The sequence below is a fragment of the Pogona vitticeps genome, chromosome 2 (genome assembly GCF_051106095.1).
Source record: "Pogona vitticeps strain Pit_001003342236 chromosome 2, PviZW2.1, whole genome shotgun sequence".
Taxonomy (NCBI): Eukaryota; Metazoa; Chordata; class Lepidosauria; order Squamata; family Agamidae; genus Pogona; species Pogona vitticeps.
In genome coordinates this window covers 215,145,364-215,164,018 of record NC_135784.1, presented here as the reverse complement: position 1 = coordinate 215,164,018, position 18,655 = coordinate 215,145,364, and the positions used below count along the sequence as shown (strand labels likewise).

Here is an 18,655-nt window from a genome sequence, read left to right as displayed (position 1 = left end):
GGAGACAGTGGCAAAGACAAAAATGATCTGTGTACAAACAGGCAGCTCACTAGTGTTCTTTTGCATTGCCAGATCAATGTCCGTCAGACTTGAGGTGATAAGAATTATTCTGGAAGCGAGTTATTTTTCCACACCAAAGATGTCCAGGTCCCGTAATTAGATTGTTAAATGAAGCATGAAGTTGCAGAGACCATCAAATTTTTCTAGTGTGATGCATTCCTAGCACCTGCAATTTATAACAGTACTCAGCTTAAAAGGATTAATGTTGCGGACATGATACACTATGATTTCCAATTATGCGAAGTGGCTCATAATCTACCTGCTTTTCTTGAGCGTCTTAAAGTGGACAACAATGTCTTAATTTATTTGATCAATATAAGACATGCATTGTGGCTTAATGATGCGTGAAGAAACAATGAGTGAAGAGGAAGAAAAAAATTGTTATGTCACTACCATCGGAGATGCCCTTCCCAGACAAAATGTTTCAGAAGTTTCCATGGAGGTTGAAAGTGTTTTTGATGCTATTTATTGTGGAAGGCTTTCATATCTGCAACAAAAACTGTAAAGATAAAAATGGGAAGTACAATGTCAACTGAGGTCTTCAGAGGAAACGTGGGATGTGAACTAAACTAAAAATAACAGTAATGGTGAGTAACCGGTGTGGGGTGTGGTTCCAGTGGCTTCCATTGCAGGTCTGGACATACACCCGTCATATGATTAGTCAGACTAGATGTTCCCTTGGGGCAGAGAGAATATGTTGCAATGGTTTATCATGAATCCTGTATGTAGATCAGCCCAGATTTAAGATTCCATGAGCACTGTAGACAAGCCGTGTTCCCACAAGATGCCAATTAGAACAAGGCTAGCTTTCCCTTCAGTGTATGGCATAATTCCACTTCTGGGGAACTATTTCAGAGATGTGTCAGTAATGATGGATGATTGTTTCCCAACTATTTATGAGACTATTGGAATAGTTTGAGAACTAATGCAGCACAGATAGTTGAGGCCAACCACCTTATTCACAGCATAAAACAAGGGTGTGGAAGCCAGATTCCGGTCCCACAGTCCATTACGTGTTGGATGTCAGCAGCCATAGGCAAAACCTCACTAACCATCAGCTTCTCTGTGGAAGCACCACATGGAGCTTCTCTGTCTAGCTTTGTGGGTTTGGGACCCCATGTTCCCTCCTTCACCCCTATGGAATCTCCAAATACCAGTAGCCAGCTTTACTTTCTCTCTTTCCCCTGTGTTATAAATAAGGCTAAACATCCTCAGTGGCTTCTCTATGTGGCTGACATCCTTTAAATAGGGCAATTTCACTGTGTTGCTCCAAAGGGAATGTGACATCCACCTCTTTTCCCATCAAATATAGTATTGATTAGTTAAATTGGGAATTCCTACAAAACATGTGTAGGATTCAGATGGAACTAGGCTTTTCTATTTGATATTTTACTTACAGTACTAAAAATAGCAAATTAAGATTGATGAGACACCAGACATTTCTTATGATTTCGTAAAAGTCATTTATTTCATTGACAAACATTGGTCTCATCATACAGTTGAAATTTAATTTAATCACACAAAAAACTAGAATAGTCTATAAATGCAATGGCTTTATCAAAGCCCATAGTGGTAGAATTTGATTGATGGGGTGGAGAAAAACAGAAATCTAACAAATCACTCATTGAAAAGAATGCACTGTTTGTCTAAACCAGTAGGGGAAAATCTTACAAATACCACTATGGAGCAAGTAAGAAGCACAACTGTGTTTCTTGGACAATTGTTTCAGCAGAAACCTAAAATTATTTTAAAATAGGAATAAATGAACAAAAAAAGGGAACAATCTGACCTCCAGGTTTCTAAAATTTTGTTTTGGGCTAATTCTTGTAAAGAATTTGGGAAAAGGGGGGCGGGGAGATGTATAGGTATAATGAACTACTTTTCCAGTGTTCAACTATCAACTTTTCAGATCAGTCGCAGTTTATAAAAATGCGGGAGAAATAGGACAAATATCTCCCTTAAATATTTTTCTTCTATGAACACTAGAATGCAGTAGCAAGTTTGCTAGGGCTTAATCAACAAAGTGCTACACCAGATATACCTTGGATGACAATTTGCCCCAGGGGTGAGCAACTTGTGGGCCACCAATCCTTACTAAGCCACGATTTCCATCAGGACTAGCCAGCACGGTCAATGATAAAACATGACGGGAGATACAGTCCAAGGATATCAGGCAGGCCTCACATTCACCATGCCTGGATTAGACATTTTCATTTGGATACTATATCCAGCCCATATATACAAACCTTTCACTGTCCATGAAACACATACTCTTTTAATGTAAAGACTTTAAAAATCAAGATTTACTGCTATATGAAGTTGTAAAAGAGCGGAAATAACACATTAAAATTAAAATGTTACTTTAAATTTGTTACTTTTTAAGACCACAACCTGAAGAAGGCTCTTGAAATATAATCTTAACATTTTTAGAAGTACCATTACTGGGCAGCTTACTCCTTAAATGTGTTAAACACCACAGACTCTTGGTTCTGTTAACTAAAGCTTCTGAATGTTGTTTCCCAAGCACTTTATAGGGCAAAGGTTGGGTTACCAACTATAAACCTCATTTTCAAAGGGAGAAAGGGGTCCTTTTGAGGAGAGGCAATGTCAATTACAACAGAAAGTGTGTAATTAACATGTTAATAATGCTAATTTAATGAGTTACATATTTTCAATTCTATGCATTAAAACCAACAAGAAAATTTCCCAGTTTCTAACTTTTAAACTTTAATTAATTCATTTGAAAACTAAATACCTTAAGCTCTGTGAAAGAGCTAAATGTACCTTTTTGGTACCTTTTAGTGGGATAATTAGCTGAATCTTAGGCAGTATTTCAGATCTGAACCCTCCTCTACATGAACTGTTTTGGAAAACTTTCATTTCCCCGTTTCAGATACATGCTCACATTCTCGACCCCTCTTGGAAAACAAAAGCTATATATATATTTTTTTTCCTGAGTTAAGGGTTCTGAATTTGGTCACTGCATGCATTGTATAGCAAAACTACACAGATCTATGCTCTACCGCAGGGGTCCCCAACCCCCAGTATGCAGCCCAATGCCCGTACATGGGCTGCAGAGACAGATTCCCCCCCCGCCCGCACACACGGCGGGCGTAGTGCGTTCACGCACATGCGCAAGTGCATATGCGGGCGGGCGCGGCATGCTTGTGCGCATCCCACTCACCAACCATGCCTATCCATGCCCACCCACAAGCGTGGGGGTGCCTCCGCCCCCCGCGCATAAACCCCAACCCCCCCCCCAACCAATTCGCAGTTCCGAAAAGGTTGGGGACCACTGCTCTACCGGATAACAGTGCATCACCAAATCATGACATGGAAATCATGATCTGCTGCCCACTGTGTTCCTCAAATCATATACCAAGTGGTTCCAATCAATTTTATCAGCCTTCTGTTATATAATTTCCTTGGGACAACATGGTACAATAAGTGTTAAGACACAAAACAGAAAGGACAAAGCTCTTGTCCTTTCTCTTTTGAGTCTCAATGCACTGGGAGATTAAAAACAGACATCTGACAAGATGTTTCAAGGATTGAACTGAATTCAAGAATTGGGACCATCCAAACCCTGTAGCAAATATATTCTCCTCAGGCTGGCTTGATCATGGCCTATTTGTGTGAAAACCTGAAGCAGCAAAAAGTCAATTAGTGAAGTATTAAAAGAACTAGAAACAACTGTCTTCTTATTTTAGATACAGAGAGAAAGGTGGCATGTAGAGATACATACTAGGGATAGTATGGCAATGTATTCACATTTTATTTCGCATTGCTCTCTGCAGATGACAGTGTTTATCCCAGATCACACAAAAACCAGCTGTACAGAACACTGAAGGGTTTGTTTTTGTGATCACAAACCCAGGGTTGTTTGTCGCCTTCAATTCCTGAAGCAGATTTTCCATTTATCTATTTTTTAAATTCATTTATACATATTTGCTTAAAATGATGGTGCCAACTCAACATTTAAATAGATACAGGGATTCAGACAAGATAAAAAGGGACACACTGTGCCTGGCGTACTGGTTAAAAGGAAAAGACTACAACAGCATCTGATTCAGAGGTTAGTTCATGTGTAGATGATAAAGAGTCATCAGGGAAGGAGGAAAAAGAGTGGGGCAAGAAGTCGTAATGCACTGATTTCTAACTATGTCAGTAGAACTCCCCCTGCTGACTTAGTGAAACGTAGCTTTAAAATGTTGCATCCATCCTGAGAATCAGATTTTACAACTTTATGTAAAGATTTACATTGATGTTAGTGACTCAAAAGCATACAGATTTATGTTAACTTTCAAAGTCAGTTCTGATTCCATAAGGGAACAAGAACATATGCGTATGGGGGAAAAACAATCAATTTTTGCAAATTCCCAGCATCTCTCAATTCATCTTGTTTTGTAAGGATAACAAAGACAAACTGGTGTATCTTTATGTTAAAATGTTCACCTCATGTGAGATTAGTTTTCTAGTACCAATTTTTAAAAAGCCCAGGAAGAACTAACCAGATAGGGGGCAGCAAGATTACTAGTTCAGGAGGAATAGATTTCAAAATTCATAATAGGATGAAAAACTGGACTAAATTCTGCAGAAGGCACACACAGCACAGTATTTCATTCTCTTTTTACTCTTGTTTTCTACATTGTGTCTTAACATTGCATCAGTAAATAATGGTTAATAAGCTTAGCTATGAATATGCCTTAGCTGCCTTATGATCTCACAGGATAAAACTGGCTGACCATTCAGCTATTTACTAAGAGATGGAGGGGGGTGTGTGCAATTTTACCAGACACACACAAAAATAAATGTTTGTATTATCATCTTATTCGTCATCATTACAACTTACAACAAGGAGTCTGTTTTGCAACTTAAGAGAAGATGAATAATGAGGGAAAGTTATGAAAAGAACAAGGCATACACACATGACTCCTTGCATATATGAAGTGCATCGGTTGGGAATAAGCCCTTGACCAAGCAGATCATTTTCCAGTTAAAACTGCCTTAAAGTCATCTAGCTTTCTTTCATCTTCACTCAAAATAGATCTGATCACAATCTGGGCAATCAGCAATTTCCTCATAAATGAAATAACCAAGAAACTGAATTTTTTAATCTAAAAACTATATAATTTCTTTTTTAAAAAAAAGAGTTCAAGGCACAGTGGTATTTCAAAGTATTTACCATCAAACCTTGAGTAGTAAAGAGAAAGTCCAGACAGCTGCATAGACGGGATCACAACGTGAAATGCAATTTCAGAGTGCAGAACCAAGTGGTTTTTACGGAATAATTATAATTACAACTAGTATATGTGCATGTGTTAACTAACCCTCTGAAAACACTCAGCCGGTCATGGTGGTTTCAATTATGATGGGCTTTATCCATCACCCAGAAGTATGACTACAGGTTACCCTTTTTCCAAATCAGAGCTTCAACAGTTTTTTTTCTTTAAACTATAATACCCAGAATACCCTATCCAGGAGGCTTAGTGCTGGGTTAGGTGGGTTTCTGGGTACCCCTGTCCAAAAAATTAACTTTTCCCAAGCTTTGTACTGTGCCTCAGATGCACACATGCATGTCCATATACTTGGGCACACAGAGTACCTTCCCTTCCAAATTCTGAAACAAGCAGTTTGGTGTAGCATCTCTCATATCCCTGGGCAGATCTTCCTCCATAGCTTCTGCAACTGCCCATTTGCACAAGACAGAGCACCACTATTTTTATTTTGTACGCATTAAAAATGAAACAAAAGAGTTGACATTTATTTTCTCAGTTTGTGTGAGCCGGTCATGCTTGAACAAACATAGCTGGGGAAACCATACAGGGTTTTTTTTGGGGGGGGGGGCTAATTCCTCAGGGTATCGCTGCCGTTGGTTCCCAGATATGAGCTAATACTAGCTTATCTGTTAAGGTATTAATGTTAGACAGACATTATATAAGGAAGGGAAGGGGAAGTAGGCACACAACCAGCAGTACCTCAGAAGCCACCCACCGGGGGTGAACCTTGGTGAAATGGAGATGCAGTTTGCCTGTTTCACTGAGTGGAAGGCCTCTTCCCTGCCTGAGTTATAGATAATTTGGACGGTAGTCTGAGATATTAAACCTGGTGCTTTTTGTTTCAGGCAAATGTCAGGTTGTCTGTTCTAAGGTGGCCTCGAGGTATAGAAAGAGCAGAAACACAGGCTCTCAATCCACACTGTACATGCAGAACAATGTACTGAGCACCACAGTTTCACAACTTTCCTCTTAACAATAAAGTCAGTCTCAAAAATAGGCCTAGAAACTAAAAATGGTAGTAAACCTTTGAGAGCAGGAAGGCGGATGGAACGGATTTGTACTCTGTTCCATGAAGTCCTCTCCTCCATCGATCAGGGAGTATGGAAAAAGAGTGGCTTTCATTCCAAGTTGTCCAGATCACTTCAAGGAGGTACCTAGCAGCATTTTTAGGGTTAAGAGCATACATCAGGGCAGTGGGGAGTGTCTGGGAAATCAATAATCTTCTCTTTTTCCTGACTTTCCTGCTTTTAAAAGAATCAACCAGGCCATATTATTTTCCCTCACGAGGGCTGGTGTATCCTCTAGCTCTTCTTCACTCAGCAGGAAATTGCATTTTTCTTTCATTCAACTGCAGCACTTCAGTGACACATCCTTGCTGTCATCTCTTTCTGTAAAACAAACGGAGGAATTGAAAGTTACAGGTCACCAGTCAAACAGGCCAGAAAAGGGGTGCTCAGTTCTGCCTTTCACACTGGAGCCCAGAGCAAACATTGACTATATGCATCTCTGTGCAACACACTCTTCCTCCTTTCCACAATCTTCAACGGCAAAATCCATAAGTGGCCATTAACATACAATCCTTTATCATCTCAGCAACTTTAATGGGTTATTAATTTGCCTTATCCAAGTATAAAGTATAAAGCAAAAAGCTTTCCAAGCTGCTAGAATGAGATTCCAAGTGTACCATTAAGCTCCCTTCAGATGTTACGTTTCCATCAGGGAGTGGCATTTACTTGAGATCACGGGGTGCAGTAAAATCTTGCCTCTGAAGGGATAAACCTGAAGCAAAAAAAATTAAGCTTGCAAACATTTTATAGCGTAATTTGTGCAGAACTCTTGAACTCTGCTTTTTTTACTCTATCCATTTTGAGTTATTCCCCCTCCAAATCTTTTAATTTAACATAACCCACCCCCAATTCTGCATTTGACAACATGGTGCCCTCCAGATGTGTTCGAAAGCAACTCTCAGAATGCCCACCAGCTGTGGGCACCATGGTGGGAATGGCTGTCTAAGTGGTGCAACCATGGATGTGCGTGTTAGTGATCATCCCCTGGCCTGAGCTGCAAGGACATATGTGCTTGGACTTGGATGCAATTTATGGCTTACAGTACCAGAATACACATGCAGGTTTATCCCTTCATAGCCCAGGACTATCAAGCACCCCTGATGTCACAATTCATGGGTGGGGGTTTGCATTCAGCCAGTGGTTTAAAAATTTTGCAAGACTAGTGATGTCTTAAGAGCCTCATTGGCACAGTGGTCAAACTGCAGTATTGCACCCAAAACTCTGCTCACAGCCCAGTTCAATTCCAGTTAGCCAGCTTGAGGTTCACTCAGCCTTCCAGTTGAGTACCCAGCTTGCTGGGGGGCAGGCAATGTGTAGCCTGCATAATTAAAATTATAAACTGCTCAGAGAGTCCTTTAAGCACTATGGGTGGTAAATAAGCAGCACACTTTGCTTTAAGACAAAAGGCAACCAGAAACCAATTCATTCATTTTACACGGCAATACTGATAATATATATATGCACATATAATTATCATCATTGTCATCTTAGAACTGCGGAGGTAGAAGGGACGCTATGAATCCCGGTCACCGTCAAGGAAGCACAGTGGGGGAATTGAACTCTCAACCTCTGGTTCCATAGGCACCACTGAGCTATCCAGCAGTTCTGAATTTTCTAATTTTTCATACATAAAGCCCTGGTTTTAACATCACTCTTGCCTAAATCCTCCTTTTCCTCATACATCTTGGTTATAAGGAATGAAATGTAGATGAAAGGAAATTGAATATTGAGATGTGAAGCTTCTCATCAAACTGCTGGTTTTATCATGTTTCTGGTACCTGGTTTGTTTTTCATGCTACTTAGAGGCCTACATCCACCTATGTGCAGAGCAGAGACAAATGGACTGCTCCCTTCGCTACTCTTCCTGTTGCTCGAGGCAGGCAACTAGACTTTCTTCCCTATAGACTCATAGGGCGGGGAATGCTATTTTCCTTTACCTACAAGAGCGGCAACTGCAGTGGTGTCAACTGGGCATCCACTGCTGAAATCTGATGCCTGCAGTGGCAGGTCAACGGCACAACCTCTGACGAGTCCAACATGGCCTCACCTGACTGTCCATTCCTAATCTAGAGAAAAAAGTAAGTAAAACTGGTCCATTTGCCAGTTTAGGATAGTTAATCCAGTACCAATTATAGTCCAGAATGCTAAAGGAATCTTGCTGTGATCCAGAAAGAGACTATATAAGTTATTGAATAAAAATAAATAATCAGAATTGCATGAGACAGACAGTGAGTATGAACTTCCCATGAGTTATCTTCACTCAACACCTGCCCACCTTCAAACTACTTTTCCAATATTAGACGCCTGGCTATCTTCTCCAAATATTTCTTTGTTTCCATTCTTCTTTTTAAAAAAATCCTGTCTATGGAATTTTTGAATAGCTGCTTTGATATATTTGGACGGCACCATATTTTCTTAAGTGGCTGATAACAGTTACTTGGACTTACTTACAGTACAGGAAGCACTGTCCTAAAATGAACAACTGTAGTGCAAGTGGAAATTAACGACACGCTGGATTTACGACAGAATGGCACACTGGAAAAAGTAACAGAGCCAGACTTCTTCATGATACTTCGACCATTCTCAGCTGTTCCAAAGAATCTGCTGAATATCATCTGCTCTTCCATTTTGTATTTTGATATATAACCACTGGGTGGTGCCATAACTATGGCTGTTGCCATTAGATCAGCAGAGGAAATGGGATTCCTTCTCTTCCCGACCTATTCCTCCCCCCACCAAAACACACAAAAAAAGAGAAAGGCAAAAACCCCAGTCTCTGGGTAACCCCAAATCGTATTAGCCAATCACAAAAAGATGATTCTTCTATAGGTTTCTGCATGCTAATGTCTAGTTCCAACATTCTCTTATGTGTAATGTGCATCTAGATTTCCTACACGTCCTACATCTGTAACACTGGGCAAGCAAATAAGTAATGCCACTGGAAGAAATCTGCACTTGGAAACAGTCTCTAATCCACTCCACAAGCTGTACTGCTAAACCATCAGGAGGCAGCCACATAGTCCCAAATATCTGTGTTCAACATGGTCATAGCCAATTTACTGCAACTCGCACGGTGGAAAAAGAAATGCCAAGGAAGGAAGTGAAAGACACTGAATGGTTCTTGATTTGGGTTAAACAAACACCCCATCTCAAAACCCGCGTGAGATTTAGATGTCCTTGACAAAGTCTGGGTTTCTTTAGCCCCGTGCACAGATTACTCATGTGTCGGTCTGCAGCGAAATGGGAGTGAGACCATCCTTACAAAACAAAACAAAGAAATAAATATTTGACAGCTTTAAACAGATTGATTTCAGTGGCGGTCCATGCGTCATCTTTCTCATATGACATCCATGGTTATTTGCTGAGCTTCAAGGCGTGAGTGGCTTGCGAACAGTAAGGGGCTTCTGCACATCCAAAAGAAGTACTGGGGGTAGGATGAAAAATGTGGCTAATTTCTAAATGTCCCTTCTAAATTTTAATACAGTACTCACGAAATGGAACAGCTTTACCAAATAAACCATGGAGACTATGTCCCTAAGAGTCTGCCTCAGATCAGTTTAGGGACTCTTTTGCTCAGAACCTGGAAGTAACAGAATTAAAATTAGCATACTTATCTGTGGCAAGATATCCTTTTTGTGCAAAAACAAAGTCACATTTTGAAAGTAATGTTCTGGGTGTGAATGTCTATTACATTCTAGTTACTTCTACTCCTGTAGTTACTTCTGGAACATCATTTTTAACAGTTCTGTTAGCATTTTAGTGGAATTTTTTTAAGCTTCATGCCATTTTCTTATCAATCCTGAGCTGTTTTTTTTAAAACAGTTAAAACATGATGAAATGTAATGAACAATGCTCCAGGCTACTGTACACTCATTGTAATAATAGTTCTCAACACTGTAATAAGTAATTTTGCAAGTTCTGCTCTTAACAAGTTCTCATGCTCTTTCTGACCGGCATGAGATCAAGGGACTCGGATGAGTCTGTGTGCATGTGCAAGTGGATGTGTTAGGGGCTAAAAAAGATGATTCTTCACTAGAGGATAGACCTGGAATTCTTTGGAGTCAGATAAACAGATAAGAATCCCTTTATCAGTTGCAAAGGTAGAAAAACTAGGTGAGACACTTTTACACAGCCTTTAAGGATATCCTGATTGGACTACAGCCTCTCTCTCAGAGAACCACAACAGATTGCGAAAAATGAAGAGGCAAATGCCAGGAATATATTACCTTCACAACTATTTTGGGCCAAGTCTGATTGGTGTAACATTAAACAGCCACACACTTTTGTCTGCAGTTTAGTACTGTATATCTGAAAGTGGAGATTATATACTGTTTATCTCCTAGAGAGCTTTGGCTATTGCACAGCACAGAAAAGTAATAAATAAAGAAAATCTATGTGGATGGAAGAAGAATGAGTGGATGAATATTTGTTATAAAACAAAGAAAGCTCAACTTTCTGAACAGAAGGAGAAAGATTATCTGGAATACTGGCAGGCAAGCATTTAAAAGAGAAGAAGTCACATTTGAACATGGAAGGCAGAGGATAGGAGCTGAGACAGAAAACCAAGCATGACTGATGGTGAATTGCTGTAGTGGATGATTCACGCAAATATCCTACACAAGCAGATGAATGAATTGGGCTCTTCTCACCCTTCTAACAAAGATGTAATATCAGTTGAAAAGAAGTCTAATTTGCTGTCTCAAAATCTTTTTCTATTGGCCTAAAACCAAATGAAAGTCCCAACCAGAACTGGACCATTTTATCAACTGCTGAATGATGCAAGAACACTTATCTAGTATGTCCCACTGATTCAATGGGTCTACTCTTGCTGAAGTAACCTGCCAATTTAAGGCCTTTGTGTCATTTTGAGTATAAACTAAAGAAGAGAGATTATCATCAACCTCTGTAAGACATTCTGGGAGCTTTCCTGAGTTACTAGTCATAGAAATGTTATAAACTAAATAAAGGAATAAAGAAATTTTTAAAATGACCATCCATCTCTTTGAGCTTTTCTGAACTAAGACTGCCGCCCTCTCTCTATATATGCTAGAATGTAATGACATAAGACTTTGATGTTGGGAAAGTGTGAAGGGAAGAGGAGAAGGGGACGACAGAGGATGAGATGGTTAGACCGTGTCATCGAAGCTACCAACATGAATTTGACCCAACTCCGGGAGGCAGTGGAAGACAGGAGGGCCTTGTGTGCTCTGGTCCATGGGGTCACGAAGAGTCGGACACGACTTAATGACTAAACAACAACAACAACAACAACAACAAATGACCTTAGTGGTACTGGCAGTGGTATCTTATCCAAGGTAAGCAGCCATCCAGTAAACCTTGGATGGTTGCTAAACATGGGTTTTTGAGTCTTTGTTTTTAGAAGGGACTGGAGTTTGTAGTAAAGGATCACAGATGGATTTTTGACTGAATGTGTCCTCTTCCAGTCCCTCCTGAGGTTACAATTCCCACCACCTACCCCCAAATTGGGGATTCTGAGACTTATTTTAGCCAAATGGAGAAAAGCAGTTGCAGGTGGGGAAGACATTTCAAAAGGGGGAAAAAGGCAATGAAGGAAGGGCTACAAGCCCTCCTATTCTCCATTCCGCCCTCTAAAAATCCCTGGTACAGCTTGGCAGACAGATGGAAAACACAGCAGTGGAAATCCCCAGCCCAGCCCCAGCCACTTCCAAGATTTTATTGACCCTACAGGGTGTTTCTACCGAGAACTCCTAGAAGTACAAGCTGGATTTCGAAGGGGCAGAGGAACTCGAGACCAAATTGCTAACATGCACTGGATTATGGAGAAAGCCAGAGAGTTCCAGAAAAACATCTGCTTCGTTGACTATGCAAAAGCCTTTGACTGTGTGGACCACAACAAACTATGTCAGGTTCTTAAAGAAATGGAAATGCCTGACCACCTTATCTGTCTCCCGAGAAATCTATATGTGGGACAGGAAACAACAGTTAGAACTGGATATGGAACAACTGATTGGTTCAAAATTGGGAAAGGAGTATGATGGTTGTATATTGTCTCCCTGGTTATTTAACCTATATGCAGAATACGTCATGCGAAAGCCAGGACTGGATGAATCCCAAACCGGAATTAAGATTGCTGGAAGAAATATCAATAACCTCTGATATGAAGATGATACCAATCTGTTGGCAGAAAGTGAGGAGGAATTAAAGAACCTCTTAATGAGAGTGACAGAGGAGAGATCAAAAAATGGTCTGAAGCTCAACATCAAAAAAACTAAGTTCATGGCCACTGGTCCTGTCACCTCCTGGCAAATAGAAGGAGAAGATATGGAGGCAGTGACAGATTTTACTTTCTTGGGCTCCAAGATCACTGCAGATGGGGACAGCAGCCACGAAATTAAAAGATGCCTGCTTCTTGGGAGGAAAGTGATGACAAACCTAGACAGCATCTTTAAAAGCAGAGACGTCACCTTGCCAACAAAGGTCCGCATAGTCAAAGCTATGGTTTTTCCAGTAGCGATGTATGGAAGTGAGAGCTGGACCATAAAGAAGGCTGACTGCCGAAGAATTGATGCTTTTGAATTGTGGTGCTGGAGGAGGCTCTTGAGAGTCCCCTGGACTGGAAGGAGAACAAACCTTTCCATTTTGAAGGAAATCAACCCTGAGTGCTCACTGGAAGGACAGATCCAGAAGCTGAGGCTCCAATACTTTGGCCATCTCATGAGAAGAGAAGATTCCCTAGAAAAGACCCTGATGTTGGGAAAGTGTGAGGGAAAGAGGAGAAGGGGACAACAGAGGATGAGATGGTTGGACAGTGTCATCAAAGCTACCGACATGAATTTGACCCAACTCTGGCAGGCAGTAGAAGACAGGAGGGCCTGGCATGCTCTGGTCCATGGGGTCACAAAGAGTCAGACACAACTTAACGACTAAACAACAACAGGGTGTTTACTGTACTTGCTTTTTCAGTTCTCTGCTTTCATTTGATTACAGATGCTGACTGAATCCACAATGGAACCCATTTCAGGAACTACAGTAGTTCCACATTAATTCCCACCACAACATCACTCCTCACAATAAGGGGAATCAGTATTCTCAGCAATGCCCTGGCATTGTGATAAGACTATGTGGGCTTGCAGAAGCAGATTTTTTCTCCCTCCTTCGTGTTCAAACCATGCAACGCCCATAAAGGCCAAACAACAAAGGCATTCATGTCTTGACAACAAACACAAAACTGTTTAATTAGAGGGAAACAAACATGTTTATCCTCCTACCCTGAATTTCAAACTCCAACACTGCAGAATGACAATCCTATATTTAGACATCTTGTGGTGGTTGTTTGCAATAAGGACTAATAACAAATTTATGAACTCCCTGTGTAGTTCTACAGTGTGCACAGAAATGAACAGCTGTTGTAGTAAGCAGCCAAAATACTGTATTTCCCTTTTTTCAATTATACATTTCAAGGGTGACCAACTTTTAGTTCTTTGAATATTTTGGCCTGCAACTCCCATCATCCTCACTCAGAATAAGTGGTGGTAAGGGATTCTGGGACTTGTAGGCTAAAGTACCTAGAAGGTCAAAAGTTCCCCAGCCAGAAATACTTGTTGCAAAGTGAAATAACAGCTCCCCTTAGATCTAGGGGCACTACAATGGAAATTAAATACAGTACAGAAAAAAGATTCACAGTGAGCAAACTAGCCTTCGCACAGACTAAAAGGGCCAGCTCCCACACATTATTTTTCTTGGATCAGAAACTGCTTGTTTATTTCTATCTAAATGCAAGTTTTAGGTAGTAACGGGTTTTTATTCTATTTACTGTAAAATTTATTTTTGTACTGTTGATTTTAACGAAGACTTGATGTGTTGTGAGGTGCCCAGAGAGTATTCATACTAATGAAGCAGAGTGTACTGTACTGTAAACATGGTGATCTGCAATTTTTTTATAGTAACATTTTGCATTTATATACCGTATTGCATTCCTTCTCTTTCAGCCTGATCTACCTGGCAGAGTTGTTGTGAAAATGAAAGAGAGATTATGCAACCTTGAGTTCAATGGAGGAAAAGATAATACAGAAATATAAGTCTTCAATACACAGATAGAGACACACAATCCTGCAGCAGGGAACAACACACCAGAGCAGAAAGTCAGAACTAAAACAACCCTTCATTGCCCTCCGCATCTCCATCCTTTTCTAGGAATACATGGCATAGTTTCTCAGCAAGAATCATTGCAATTTAGAAATAAAAGAGAAACTCCTCATTAGATATGAAAGGAAATCATGAGACAGGAGAACAGTCATGAGTAAGCTCATGAAAAGTTAATTATTGACAAGGAAGGAGTCGAATGTAAGGTTTTTATATACACATGGGAACTTAGAGATGCCTACTGTTAAACTGCAGAGCTCGGCCCACAGGACATGAACACTAAGGCTTTGCAGTTTCGCCACATTATGCTGCGCTTGGGTGGTATAGGGTATTTTTCCTGAGATGGCTCTACCCCACAAGTAGAGGGTCTCGCTTCCCAGACTTGACTGCCAATTAGTGTCACGGAAGTATGCAAACAGTGGTAAGACTTCAAGGAGCAAGACAGGCCATGGTCAGGGCATGCAACCAGGCAAGCTTTCCCAATGGCTTCAGTGCAAACAAGATATATCCAAGCCTAGGCCAACAGTCCAAGATCAGAAGCCAGCAGCAACAGCAAGAAAGGGAGAAAAACAGGGCACATTGGTAAAAAGCCCAGGTCAAGCTAGGTATGACTTGACAACAAGCAACAAGGTCTGATAGGTACAAGCGCATGTATAGTATGGAATGCTTTGTTCCAAGAACGAAGGCTTTGGGAATCAGCCACTTATACACTGCTGCCAAGACTGCTGTTATTGGGAACTCTGCCCAAGTGCAAGTTGCAGTTATCTAGCTCTAGATCACCTTGTGAGCAGAAAGGCTTACTTTCAGAGAGATCACTTACTTCTGAAGAAGCCGCTACTCAGGGGGAGACCTCCCCCCCCCCCCGAGCCAGGCACTCCTCAGTTTCTGTAACAGACCCCTTGCCTTTCTTGGGTGTTCCTTTCCCAGACCAGGAGGGAATTGGGTTTCCTTCTTCTGATTCTGGAGCAGCGCCTCTTTCCCTCCGCAAGTGCTGTCTCTTGTGCCCCAAGGGCCCCCGAGTCTACCAGAGCTGCTGGTCCTTCCTCATACCCATGCTGACAGGACTCTGACTTCTCCTCACTGGAGAATTTGCCTGATAAGGGCATGACACCGAGGTCCAGAGGATCTTCAGCCATTTCATTTTGTCCGGTAAAAATGGAAATGACTTTTCCAGGTTGGCCCAAATCCTTAGAGGCACATGGATGGTTTCAAAGAACACCGTGGGCACAAGCACACATAGTTTACCTTCTTGGGCCTTGGGGAAGCCAGCACAGATTTCTGCACACCTAGGACACTGGGTTGAGCTTTATTCAGATTGTATTCTTAGCCAAATATAGGAAGTTAATCACTCGTTAATTAAGCAGCTTGGTAAGCACAGCAGCAAAAAACTGGCTTTGCAAACATTCCTTGGACTTCAGCATTTCCCTCTTCCCCTCCCTCACCTGAAAATGTGACTCTGTTACAGCAATTAAAATGAGCCCAAGCAATCCAGGACATGGAAAAAGCAATTCAGGCTACATTTGGATGAAAGCCCAAAGATTTCCGTCTCGTCACAGAACGAAATCACTCCCACAACATTTAAACAATATGATGAGTATGCTTTCCTTTATGCATAATTTCTGGGGTATGGATGGATGGATGAATACAAATAGGGACCACTTCTGGTTTAACATATGATCAGCCCTGATATATAACATGATCAGTTTGATTCTGGCTACCAATTCTGGAGCAATTATAATCTGACCCTAAGCACAGATGATAAGAGGAACAGCACCATCACTTGATCTGCTTAGAACTTCAACAAAATACATCCAAATAAGTTAATGGTAATGTTACATTCACGTCACCTCACCATTTTCCACAAAGGGCTAAGGTTGAACTATTTCAGAAGATCTGCAGGACAACATAATCTGGAAAGCACTCCCATCAACAAAAACTGATATTTGGTAGAACAGCCTGAACTGGCCATTCCACATATGGCGTAGGAAGAATTACGAATAATAGCACCTGGAGACAATTAATACTGCCTAGTATTGATTGAAGAAGTAAACAGTATACAGTATCAAGGTAACTAGGTTATACTGAAAAACCTACAAAGCAACATGACATGGACAGGTCTATTGCACATTTAGCCCATACAGTTCTCAACAGCAGGATGAGGAATCTATGGCTTTCTAGATTTTTTAGACCACAGCTTCCACAATCACTTATCATTGTCCACACCTGCAGGGGCTTCTGGGAGCTTAAGTCCAAAACCTCAGAAGGGGCCTGTTGTACAGGTAGAACTACCCTAGTCTTGCTTTAAAAAGGCCCCTTATGTGGAAATGCTGGAAATTGAACTACAGATGCCATGGGTGCTAAGCACAGACTCTACTGCTGGGCCTTCCAGAAAATGGAAATGTCCCACTAGCTCTTAGCAGTGCCTCTGACACTGGCTGCCTTCTTTTCAAGAGATTCTGTATCAGTCTATGATTGGTGGAAAAAATAACATTTAGTTTACATGTCAATAATGACCAAAGTTAGTCTCCAAATCAACATGTAAATCAAAACAGTTGTTCTGCAGTATTCACACTCCTCAGGATTACGTAATGCCCTTCCCCAACAAACAAATGAGTTCAAAACACTCACATAAAGGAAAGTGTATATGTTCATGAAAACAACCCACAAAACCAGCATCAGATTTGAGGGAAACATTTCACAATTGTTTCCAAATAAAACAAGGGTATGTTTGAAAAAATATACACAAACATGTGTATGGATTTTCAGGGGCACTTTTAAAAAGAGATATAGGAGTAGGACAGAAGGACCCTAACTGGGGGAAATAAGAAAGTATGATAAATTAACAGATTCATCCACCTTTAATACAGATTACCTTTGTTGCTATTTTGAATGTTATTCCTACTACTAAGTACATGTTTAGCAGATTAAGCCTTGGGTGACCAATTACAGAAATAATCTGAGCGAATTTCCTGCAGTGATGATAAACTGCAGCATCTCAGGTTGTCCTTAGCTGTTATTTTCTACATTAGATAATTTGATGGGTATTCAGGAAACCATAAAGAGCATACCGTAAAACATGCATTACATAGTTGTGGCTCTTGAGCCAGGCAAGGAAAATTTGGTTTTTCTCATCACCCACACTTTCTTACACACGCTGATTCAGAGGGAAAAACACTAGGAGGAAGAGTTTGTTCCTTTGGTTTTCTGTCTATAGTCGAAACGATTTTTTTTTTTTTTTTGCTGGGGAGAGTAGCTGAAAACAAGGAGGGAAAAACAAAAGCACTTAGCCCTTCAGGCCCAGGGATGTACGAGCACTTACCAAAGGCTCTAGTTCCTTGCGGTCTATGAGGTTGAGCTCCGTCACGAAATAATAAAAGTGCTTGTAACAAGTGTTGACGTGGGCTTCAGCCCCCATGATGATGATGCGGTCAAAGTGATGAATGTAGACATGAACAAACACTCTAAACAGCCTGCACAAGATCTTCTTGCAGATCTGGAGGAAATTCTTTGGGAACGGTACACCTGTGAAAAGAGAAAGACGAGTCTCAGTTTTCATGACAATGCTCTCAAGTCTAAGCAGGCCCTAAAGTTCACCATTCTGAACAGGCCCTTTGGTTATGCAATACAGGGTCTTTTCTGTTGGAGTGCCCCAACTCTGCTACACCTTTCACATTCATTCTTCTGTTACTTCTGATGGACAAGGGTGGATCTACTATGACACTAAAGAAGCTTAATCTCCAGGGCCCCTAATCCCAGAGGGGCCCCAGAAGCAACTTTAGTCCATATTTTAAAAACAAAACTGTGGTGATCTTTTGTGGAACAACCCCATTGCATTCCAGAAGCCATTGGCAATGGTGCGGCTAAAAAATATTGTAAATAAATAAATAAAATAAATAAGAAGATAACGGTACTCAGACCTCATTGCTGGTTGCAAAGGGACCCCCATAACAGTTCAAGCTTCAAGACCCTCCAAAATGTAGGGCTGCCACTGATGGTAAGGCATCGGCAAAGTGCACCCTTTGGCAACTGAGCAGGGATGAAAAATGTTTATTTCCTTTTGTTGTCATTGTTCAAAATGCTGTTTTCTGTTCACTGTCCCTTGCAGAAGCAGTAATTTTGCCATAA

At 40.9% G+C, this 18,655-nt stretch overlaps 1 protein-coding gene across 5 annotated transcripts in view; it reads right to left on the bottom strand.

Moving 5' to 3' along the window:
• Window positions 1-1,499: 1,499 nt before the first annotated feature.
• MOB3B (MOB kinase activator 3B) overlaps window positions 1,500-18,655 on the bottom strand; it is a 131,270-nt gene continuing 114,114 nt past the window's right edge. For 3 of the 5 annotated variants that reach the window (XM_072992036.2, XM_078384890.1, XM_078384889.1), the window contains exon 3: window positions 8,375-18,052. In XM_072992036.2, coding sequence (XP_072848137.1) covers window positions 17,814-18,052 — 239 coding nt within the window. In that variant the 3' untranslated portion in view covers window positions 8,375-17,813. Of the gene's footprint in view, window positions 6,728-8,374; window positions 18,053-18,655 lie in introns of those variants that run through there. The other 2 variants (XM_072992037.2, XM_078384891.1) reach the window with 1 other exon arrangement.